This window comes from Salvelinus sp. IW2-2015, unplaced genomic scaffold (assembly GCF_002910315.2).
Source record: "Salvelinus sp. IW2-2015 unplaced genomic scaffold, ASM291031v2 Un_scaffold2171, whole genome shotgun sequence".
NCBI classification, from domain to species: Eukaryota; Metazoa; Chordata; class Actinopteri; order Salmoniformes; family Salmonidae; genus Salvelinus; species Salvelinus sp. IW2-2015.
In genome coordinates, this window is record NW_019943502.1 from 171,228 (window position 1) to 181,899 (window position 10,672).

The following is a 10,672-nucleotide window of genomic DNA, read 5'->3' on the forward strand; positions in this document are numbered from 1 at the left end:
AAAAACTCCCTAGCAAGGCAAAACGCTAGTAAACTCCAAGAGGAACCAGGGCTCTGAGGGGCTGGATAGTGCTCTTCTGGCTGTGGCCGCGATTGAGATCTAATAGAGTACATGGCCATTAAGGCCAGTATGGTTCTTCAAGATGTTCAAATGTTCATAGATGACCAGCAAGGTAAATAATAATCAGTGTTTGTAGAGGGTGAAACAGTCAGCACCTCAGGAGTAAATGTCAGATTGCTTTTGCATAGCCGAGCTTTCAGAGGTTGAGACAGCAGGTGCGGTAAGAGAAAGAGAGAGAGAGAGAGAGAGAGAGAGCGAGAGAGCGAGAGAGAGAGAAGAGAGAGAGAGGCAGAGAGAGAGAGAGAGAGAGAGAGAGAGAGAGAGAGAGAGAGAGAGAGAGAGAGAGGAGAGGAGAGAGAGGAGAGAGAGAGAGTCCAAAAGCAGCAGGTTCCCGGGACAGGTACAACGTTCTTTCGGCGATTGAACAGGTCAGGTGTTTCATAGCCGCAGGCCGAACAGTTTGAAACTGGAGCAGCAGCACGACCAGGGTGGAGCTAGTGGACAGCCAGGAGTCATCGGGCAAAAGGGTAGTATTCTGAGGGCATGGTCCAAGGGCTCATTCAGGTCCTCCAGGTCCTTTCAGGTCCTCCGGGGAGGGGAGTGAGCGAGAGAGATGGGAGAATTAGACACCAGATAAAGACAGCTGAGAATTTCACACCAGATAGGACAACTGAAAAACCTAGCCCCCAAGCACATAGACTGTTGCAGCAAATAGATACTGGAGTGCTGAGACAAGGCCGGGTGATGGAACACTGTGGCCTCTGTCCTACGATACCCCGGACGGGCCAACCAAGCAGAATTTAATAATAATCCCCCCCCCTCCCCCCCCCCCCCCTCCCCCCCCCATAACCACCCCCCCTCCCCCCCCCACATCCCCCCCCCCTAAACCCCCACCCCCCCCCCCCCCCCCCCGCCCCCCCCCGCCCCCCGCCCCCCCCCCCCCCCCCCCCCCAACCCCCTCACCTGTTGCCATAAGCACAAGCTCCCACACCCGATGAGGGATAATCTCCTATAGGCATCACACCAATCACAGAGCCATCATTAACAGGTAACATAGAGAGAGGTCCAGAATGGAGGGCTTGTCAGGACCTACATGTGAGACAACCGAGCTGGAAGACCTCCTGGTGATCACTCCGCTAACAGTCACAGCTAAGGCTGGGGAGCCTGTGTGCAGACCTTATGGAACAATATAACTGTCATAGTTCTCAAAGGAGGGAGACATCAACTTAGGAGACATTTTCTCCTTTCACCAAAACCCAGTCAGTGTGAACCCAACTCTGCAGGTCAACCCAGGAAACAACCAGTGTGAAGGGTAAGAAAGTGTTGAAAAACAGTTATTGCTTTAACGTCTCTTTTTCACATATACAAACATGTATGATCACAGAGTAAGACTAATCATATTTTAAAAAGTGTTGAAAACCATCTGTATCTGCCTGGGATTTCACTGCCTAAAACTGAAGTGACAGTACTAGATCTCCTCTTTGCAGGCTGGACCCAGGTGAGCTCCAAAGATCAGAACATGATCTTTGCCATAGTGGAGATCAATAACAGCTCTGAGCTGCTGCCAGGGTTGTCTCTGGCCTGCAGGATCCTTTTAACTCGTGCCTCACCCTCTGTGCGGGCYTCCCTGGCTCTGATAAACGGATGAGGAGGGGTCACAGAGCTGAACCAAGCCCGACCACCGTACACYCTGTCATAGGGGAGAGCACCACCTCCACTATAGGCATGGCACGCACCATGGAGCCCTTCCACATACCAGTGGTGAGTCAGGGAGTGTCTGTCTATATGCATTACTACGAGAGAAAGGCAGAGATGATACTATGTGAAAATACTGTCTTGCCTATGTACTACTTTTAACGGAATGGCAACATTGGAGCCGTGTGTTAAAATGAACTGTCTTGTGTTTTTTTTTTGTCTTCCAGCTCAGTCATTCAGCCAGCTGTGCTTGTVTGAGTAACAGAAGGCAATACCCTTCATACTTAAGAACCACTTCTAGTGACCTCTACATGAGCAGAGCCGTGGCCCAGCTGGTCAAACACTTTGGCTGGACTTGGGTGGGGGCCATCAGAACCAACAGTGACTATGGTAACAAAGCCAAAAAATTACACCTTTAGCCTGAAACTCTGTGGCTGTCACACCCTGATCTGTTTCACCTGTCTTTGTGATTGTCTCCACCCCCCTCCAGGTGTCGTCCATCTTCCCCATTATCCCCTGTGTATTTATACCTGTGTTCTCTGTTTGTATCTTGCCAGTTTGTCTTGTTTGTCAAGTCAACCAGCATTTTAGGTCTCATCTCCTGCTTTTCCCAGTCTCTCTTTTTCTCGCCCTCCTGGTTTTGACCCTTGCCTACCCTGACTCTGAGCCCTCCTGCCTGACCACTCTGCCTGCCCCTGAGCCTGCCTGTTGACCTGTACCTTTGCCCCACCTCTGGATTATTGACCTCTGCCTACCCTACCTGACCCTGAGCCTGCTGCTGTCCAGTACGTTGCCCACTGTACTGATTGACCTCTGCCTACCCTGCAGCCTGAAGTCTGCCTGCGATCCGGTACCTGTTGCCCCACACCTCTGGTTAACTGACCCCTGCCTGCATTTACAGCCTATTGCTACCTCTGTGGCATTAATAAACCATTGTTAATTCGGCGTGTTGCATCTCTGGTCCTTACCTTCATCCTTGAGAGTCGATTTACTTAACAACAAATAACACCTGTAGCTGTAAACTGTGGCTTTACTAAGGCCAACAATAATGTCTGTACCTGTGAAACTGTGGCTTTACTTAGCCACAAATAACGTCTTTAGCTGTGACACTGTGGGCTTTACTAAACCAACGAATAATGTCTGTAGCCTGTGACACTGTGGCTTTACTAAACCAACCAACAACGTCTGTAGCCTGTGACACTGTGGCTTTACTAAACCAACAACAACGTCTGTAGCCTGTGACACTGTGGCTTTATAAACCAATCAACAACGTCTGTAGCCTGTGACACTGTGGCTTTTACTAACACCAACCAACAACGTCTGTAGCCTGTGACACTGTGGCTTTAACTAAACCACCAACAACGTCTTAGCCTGTGAACTGTGGCTTTAACTAAACCAACCAACAACGTCTGTAGCCTGTGACACTGTGGCTTTACTAAACCAATCACACAACGTCTGTAGCCTGTGACACTGTGGCTTTACTAAAACCAATCAACAACGTCTGTAGCCTGTGACACTGTGGCTTTACTAAGACAATAAATAACACCTGTAGCCCTGTGACACTGTGGCTTTACTAAGACAATAAATAAACCTGTAGCCTGTGTCGCGAGGTCATGGAAAAGCAAGATTGTGTTAAAAAAGACCTCCAGGTGTTGCATTACCTCTCACCAGGTGAATTTCACCACATAAGCATGGTGAGAGGGTGTTATTTGATGTCTACACGCCTGGTCAGCAAGGTGAGAGGGTGTTATTGATGTCACACCAGCTGGTCAGCAAGGTGAGAGGGTGTTATTGACGGATACGGGCCTTGGCAAGCATGTGTAGAGGATGTTAATTGATGTCTACACCTGGTCAGCAAGGTGAAGAGGTGTTATTGATGTCACACCCTGGTCAGCATGGTGAGAGGGTGTTATTGACGGATACGGCCTTGGCAGCATGGTGAGAGGGTGTTATTGATGGCTACACCCTGCGTCAGCAAGGTGAGAGGGTGTTATTGATTGTCTACACCCTGGTCAGCAGGTGAGAGGGTGTTATTGATGTCTAACACCTGGTCAGCATGTGAGAGGGTGTTATTGATGTCTACAACCTGGTCAGCATGGTGAGAGGGTGTTATTGATGGATACGGCCTTGGCAGCATGGTGAGAGGGTGTTATTGATGGCTACACCTGGTCAGCAGGTGAGAGGGTGTTATTGATGTCTACACCCTGTCAGCAAAGGTGAGAGGGTGTTATTGATGGCTAAAACCTGGTCAGCAAGGTGAGAGGGTGTTATTTGATGGCTAAGGCCTGGTACAGCCAAGGTGAGAGGGTGGTTCTTCTGATGGCTACACCCTGGTCAGCAAGGTGAGAGGGTTGTTATTTGATTGGCTACATCCTGGGCAGCATGGTGAGAGGGTGTTATTGATGTCTACACCCTGGTCAGCAGGAGAGAGGTGTTAATGACGGCTACGGCCTGGGCAGTCATGTGAGAGGGTGTTATTTGATGTCTACACCTGGTCAGCAAGGAGAGAGGGTTTAATGACGGCTACGGCCTGGGCAGCATGGTGAGAGGGTGTTATTTGATGGCTACACCCTGGTCAGCAAGGTGAGAGGGTGTTATTGACGGATACGGCCTTGGCAGCATGGTGAGAGGGGTTATTTGATGGCTAAGGCCTGGTCAAGCAAGGTGAGAGGGTGTTATTGATGGCTACGGCCTGGTCAGCATGGTGAGGGGTTTATTTGATGGCTAAGGCCTGGTCAGGAAGGTGAGAGTGTGTTATTTGATGGCTACGTCCTGGTCAGCAAGGTGAGAGGGTGTTATTTGATGGCTAAGCGCCTGGTCAGCAAGGTGAGAGGGGGTTATTTGAATGGCTAAAAGCCTGGTCAGCAAGGCGAGAGGGTGTTATTTGATCGCTACAACCCTGGTCAGCAAGGTGAGAGGGTGTTATTGACGGATACGGCTTGGCAGCATGGTGAGAGGGTGTTATTTTGATGGCTAAGGCCTGGTCAGGCAAGGTGAGAGGGTGTTATTTGATGGCTACGCCCTGTTCAGCAAGGTGAGAGGGTGAGATGGTGTTATTTGATTGCTAAGGCCTGGTCAGCAAGGTGAGAGGGTGTTATTTGATGGCTACACCCTGGTCAGCAAGGTGAGAGGGTGTTATTTGATGGCTAAGGCCTGGTCAGCAAGTGAGGGGGTGTTCTTTGATGGCTACAAGCCTGGTCAGCATGGTGAGCGGGTTTATTTGATGGCTAAGGCCTGGTCAGCAAGGTTGAGAAGGGTGTTATTTGATGGCTAAGCCTGGTCAGCAAGGTGGAGAGGTGTTATTTGATGCTAACCTGGTCAGCAAGGTGAGAGGTGTTATTTGATGCTAAGGGCCTGGTCAGCAAGGTGAGAGGGTGTTATTTGATGGCTAAGGCCTGGTCGCAAAGGGTGAGAGGGTGTTCTTTGATGGCTATACCCTGGTCAGCAAGGTGAGAGGGTGTCTTTGATGGTATACCGTAGCAGGTAGGGTGTTATGCTAAGGCTGGTCAGCAAGGTGAGAGGGTGTTCTTTGATGGCTACGCCTGGTCAGCATGGTGAGCGGGGTTTATTTGATGGCTAAGGCCTGGTCAGCAAGGTGAGAGGGTGTTATTTGATGGCTAAGGCCTGGTCAGCAAGGTGAGAGGGTGTTATTTGATGGCTACACCTGGTCAGCAAGGTGAGAGGGTGTTATTTGATGGCTAAGGCCTGGTCAGCAAGGTGAGAGGGTGTTATTTGATGGCTAAGGCCTGGTCAGCAAGGTGAGAGGGTGTTCTTTGATGGCTATACCCTGGTCAGCAAGGTGAGAGGGTGTTATTTGATGGCTAAGGCCTGGTCAGCAAGGTGAGAGGGTGTTTATTGATGGCTAAGGCCTGTCAGCAGGTGAGGGGTGTTCTTTGATGGCTAAGGCCTGGTCAGGCAAGGTGAGAGGGTGTTCTTTGATGGCTACAGCCTGGTCAGCAAGGTGAGAGGGTGTTATTTGATGGCTACAGCCTGGTCAGCAAGGTGAGAGGGGTGTTCTTTGATGGCTAAGGCCTGGTCAGCAAGGTGAGAGGGTGTTTTCTTTGATGGCTACAGCCTGGTCAGCAAGGTGAGAGGGTGTTCTTTGATGGCTAAGGCCTGGTCAGCAGGTGAGAGGGTGTTTTTGATGGCTACAGCCTGGTCAGCAAGGTGAGAGGGTGTTTATTTGATGGCTAAGGCCTGGTCAGCAAGGCGAGAGGGTGTTATTTGATCGCTACACCTGGTCAGCAAGGTGAGAGGGTGTTATTGACGGATACGGCCTTGGCAGCATGGTGAGAGGGTGTTTATTTGATGGCTACGCCCTGTTTCAGCAAGGTGAGAGGGTGAGATGGTGTTATTTGATTGCTAAGGCCTGGTAGCAAGGTGAGAGGGTGTTATTTGATGGCTACACCCTGGTCAGCAAGGTGAGGGTGTTATTTGATGGCTAAGGCCTGGTCAGCAAGGTGAGAGGTGTTTCTTTGATGGCTACAGCCTGGTCAGCATGGTGAGGCGGGGTTTATTTGATGGCTAAGGCTGGTCAGCAAGGTGAGAGGTGTTCTTTGATGGCTAAGGCCTGGTCAGCAAGCGTGAGAGGGTGTTCTTTGATGGCTACGCCTGGTCAGCATGGTGAGCGGGGTTTTATTTGATGGCTATAGGCTGGTCAGCAAGGTGAGAGGGTGTTATTTGATGGCTAAGGCCTGGTCAGCAAGGTGAGCAGGGTGTTATTTGATGGCTACACCCTGGTCAGCAAGGTGAGAGGGTGTTATTTGATGGCTAAGGCCTGGTCAGCAAAGGTGAGAGGGTGTTATTTGATGGCTAAGGCCTGGTCAGCAAGGTGAGAGGGTGTTCTTTGATGGCTATACCTGGTCAGCAAGGTGAGAGGGTGGTTATTTGATGGCTAAGGCCTGGTCAGCAAGGTGAGAGGGTGTTCTTTGATGGCTATACCCTGGTCAGGCAAGGTGAGAGGGTGTTATTTGATGGCTAAGGCCTGGTCAGCAAGGGTGAGAGGGTGTTCTTTGATGGCTATACCCTGGTCAGCAAGGTGAGAGGGTGTTATTTGATGGCTAAGGCCTGGTCGCAAGGTGAGAGGGGTGTTCTTTGATGGCTATACCCTGGTCAGCAAGGTGAAGAGGTTTATTTGATGGCTAAGGCCTGGTCAGCAAGGTGAGAGGTGTTTCTTTGATGGCTTATACCTGGTCAGCAAGGTGAGAGGGTGTTATTTGATGGCTAAGGCTGGTAGCAAGGTGAGAGGGTGGTTCTTTGATGGCTATACCCTGGTCAGCAAGGTGAGAGGGTGTTTTTTGATGGCTAAGCCTGGTCAGCAAGGTGAGAGGGTGTTATTTGATGGCTACACCCTGGTCAGCAAGGTGGAGGGTGTTATTTGATGGCTAACACTGGTCAGCAAGGTGAGAGGTGTATTTGATGGCTTACCCTGGTCAGCAAGGTGAGAGGGTGTTATTTGGATGGCTACACCCTGGTCAGCCCAGGTGAGAGGGTGTTATTTGATGGCTATACCTGGTCAGCAAGGTGAGAGGGTGTTAATTTGATGCTATACCCTGGTCAGCAGGTGAGAGGGTGGTTATTTGATGGCTATACCTGGTCAGCAAGGTGAGAGGGTGTTTCTTTGATGGCTATTACCCTGGTCAGCAAGGTGAGAGGGTGTATTTGATGGCTATACCCTGGTCAGCAAAGGTGAGAGGGTGTTCTTTGATGGCTATACCTGGTCAGCAAGGTGAGAGGGTGTTATTTGATGGCTATACCCTGGTCAGCAAGGTGAGAGGGTGTTATTTGATGGTATACCTGGTCAGCAAGGTGAGAGGGTGTTATTTGATGGCTATACCTGGTCAGCAAGGTGAGAGGGTGTTCTTTGATGGCTATACCTGGTCAGCAAGGTGAGAGGGTGTTATTTGATGGCTATACCCTGGTCAGCAAGGTGAGAGGGTGTTCTTTGATGGTATACCCTGGTCAGCAAGGTGAGAGGGTGTTTTTGATGGCTATACCCTGGTCAGCAAGGTGAGAGGGTGTTAATTGATGGCTATAGGCTGGTAGCAAGGTGAGAGGGTGTTCTTTGATGGCTAAGGCTGGTCAGCAAGGTGAGAGGGTGTTATTTGATGGCTACACCTGGTCAGCAAGGTGAGAGGGTGTTATTTTGAATGGCTACACCTGGTCAGCAGGTGAGAGGGTGTTATATTGATGGCTACACCCTGGTCAGGCAAGGTGAGAGGGTGTTATTTGATGTGCATAACCTGGTCAGCAAGGTGAGAGGGTGTTTTTGATGGCTATACCCTGGTCAGCAAGGTGAGAGGTGTGTTTATTTGATGGCTACACCCTGGTCAGCAAGGTGAGAGGGTTTATTTGATGGCTACCCTGGTCAGCAAGGTGAGAGGGTGTTTATTTGATGGCTATACCCTGGTCAGGCAAGGTGAGAGGGTGTTATTTGATGGCTACACCTGGTCAGCAAGGTGAGAGGGTGTTATTTGATGGCTTACCTGGTCACAAGGTGAGAGGGTGTTATTTGATGCTACACCCTGGTCAGCAAGGTGAGAGGGTGTTATTTGATGGCTATACCCTGGTCAGCAAAGGTGAGAGGGTGTTATTTGATGGCTACACCCTGGTCAGCAAGGTGAGAGGGTGTTATTTGATGGCTATACCCTGGTCAGCAAGGTGAGAGGGTGTTATTTGATGGCTAACCCTGGTCAGAAGGTGAGAGGGTGTTATTGATGGCTATACCCTGGTCAGCAAGGTGAGAGGGTGTTATTTGATGGCTACACCCTGGTCAGCAAGGTGAGAGGTGTTATTTGATGGCTATACCCCTGGTCAGCAAGGTGAGAGGGTGTTTATTTGATGGCTATACTCCTGGTCAGGCAAGGTGAGAGGGTGTTATTGATGGGCAGGGGACCATCGGAGGTCTACGGCCTGGTCAACTGGCAGATGGATAACATAGGGTACATCTTGTTTGAGACCATTGGCTACTATGACACCTCACAGCCAGAGAGCCAGCAGTTTGAGTGCTGTCTGGGCAGGCCATTGGCCTGAGGTAAGGACCTGTTAGGGAGATGGTCTGTGTAACTGTTCTGAATGGCTTTGTGTGTGACTGTGCTCCTTTAGGCCAAGTCTATTTACAGTGAACGTTTTGTATTCAAGAATAATGTATGTTTGTGTGTGATTGTGACTAAATATGAGGGATCCCTTGGTTTAAAGTGTGTCTGTGTGTTCCATTTACCCAGGTCTATCTGCAGGGAGAGCTGTCTGCCAGGGACCAGCAGGGCCTTCGTTAAGAAGAAACCTGTCTGCTGCATCAACTGCATCGCCTGTGCAGACTGGTCAGCAACACCACAAGTGAGACCTCAGGACTCATAGTTTTTATGCTAGCCTTCATCATGTTTATGTTGGGAAAAATCTCAGTCAGCACTTTACTGGTCTATCTAAAGATGTACTCGCTGTACATAATACAATTGTTAATGCGTTCAGATGCAGTGACATGTGCAAAAAGTCAAACGAAGAGGGGGATAACTGCAATTTGAAAGGGATGGAATACATCACCATCAGCGAACTCAAGGTTATACTTTGGTAACCTCCTCTGTGTTTGGTGGTTGTCTGACAATGACAATAGCACTGATATTCTTCCACTACAGACATACTCGCATCGTCAGACCCAAACACCTCTGAGCTGAGCTTCGTGCTGCTCTTCTCCTTGACTCTGTGTTTTATGTGTTCTCTTACTTTCATTGGCCGGCCCTCTGAGTGGTCCTGTGTGCTGCGTCACACAGCGTTTGGGATCACCTTCGTCCTCTGCATCTCTTGTGTTCTGGGGAAAACAATAGTGGTGTTGATGGCCTTCAGGGCTACACTTCCAGCCAGTAATGTCATGAAATGGTTTGGTCCTCCACAGCAGAGACTCAGTGTTCTGGCTTTCACTCTCATACAGGTCCTGATCTGTGTTCTTTGGTTAACAGTCTCCCCTCCTTTCCCCTACAAGAACATGAAGACAGATAAGGAAAAGGTCATTCTAGAGTGTGGTGTGGGTTCAGCTATTGGTTTGTGGGCTGTGTTGGGGTATATAGGACTCCTGGCTCGCTTGTGCTTTATGCTGGCTTTTCTGGCTCGAAAGCTGCCTGATAACTTCAATGAGGCCAAATTCATCACCTTCAGCATGCTCATATTCTATGCAGTCTGGATCACCTTTATCCCAGCTTATGTCAGGTGAATTTAATAACTTCCGGTTGCTCCAGGAAGCTTAGAATCGACACAGATAGACCTCATAGTGGCCTGATGGATTGTCAACGAAGACAGGTTCATAAGGCATTATTAACCTACATAGGCTTCATGTTGAATTTAGAGGAGAAGGCAATGTATTCCTATCGGGAGAGATGTCAATGTAAACTGTGAGATGATAAAAACCTGTTTTCACTGTTAAGGGTTAACCTTTTCTCAATATGGGGGCGCTGTTTTCACTTTGTAAAAATTAGTTCCCAAATTAAACTGCCTCGTACTCAATTCTTGCTCGTACAATATGCATATTATTATTACTATTGGATAGAAAACACTCTCTAGTTTCTAAAACCGTTTGAATTATATCTGTGAGTAAAACAGAACTCATTTTGCAGCAAACTTCCTGTCAGGAACTGAAAAATCTCAAATCGGGGGCTCTGTTCCAGGGTCAGTTTATGATGTTTTTAACACGTATATCGAATAAAATCAGAGTCCGGATATATCTAGCGCCTATAACAACAGCTTTTCAGAACGCTATCCTGAGTCTGTCTCGCGTTATGACGAACGTAGAAAAGATTGCACCCCCGGTTCCAAGAGCTCTTATATGGCTCAGATCTACCCAGACACCCCATTCCAATTCTCACTGCCTACTGACATCTAGGAGGAAGGCGTATGCAGTGCATGTCGACCCATAGATTACATGCAATTT

General features: G+C 49.2%; 1 protein-coding gene across 1 annotated transcript; it reads left to right on the forward strand.

Moving 5' to 3' along the window:
• The first annotated feature begins 1,130 nt into the window (after positions 1–1,130).
• Positions 1,131–10,328, forward strand: LOC112073163 (metabotropic glutamate receptor 3). Its single transcript, XM_024140505.2, is given in 8 exon segments — positions 1,131–1,372; positions 1,548–1,568; positions 1,570–1,703; positions 1,706–1,821; positions 1,983–2,145; positions 8,979–9,305; positions 9,308–9,405; positions 9,407–10,328. Coding segments are annotated over 8 exon segments (1,653 nt in total). The 3' UTR covers positions 9,959–10,328.
• The last annotated feature ends 344 nt before the right edge of the window (positions 10,329–10,672 follow it).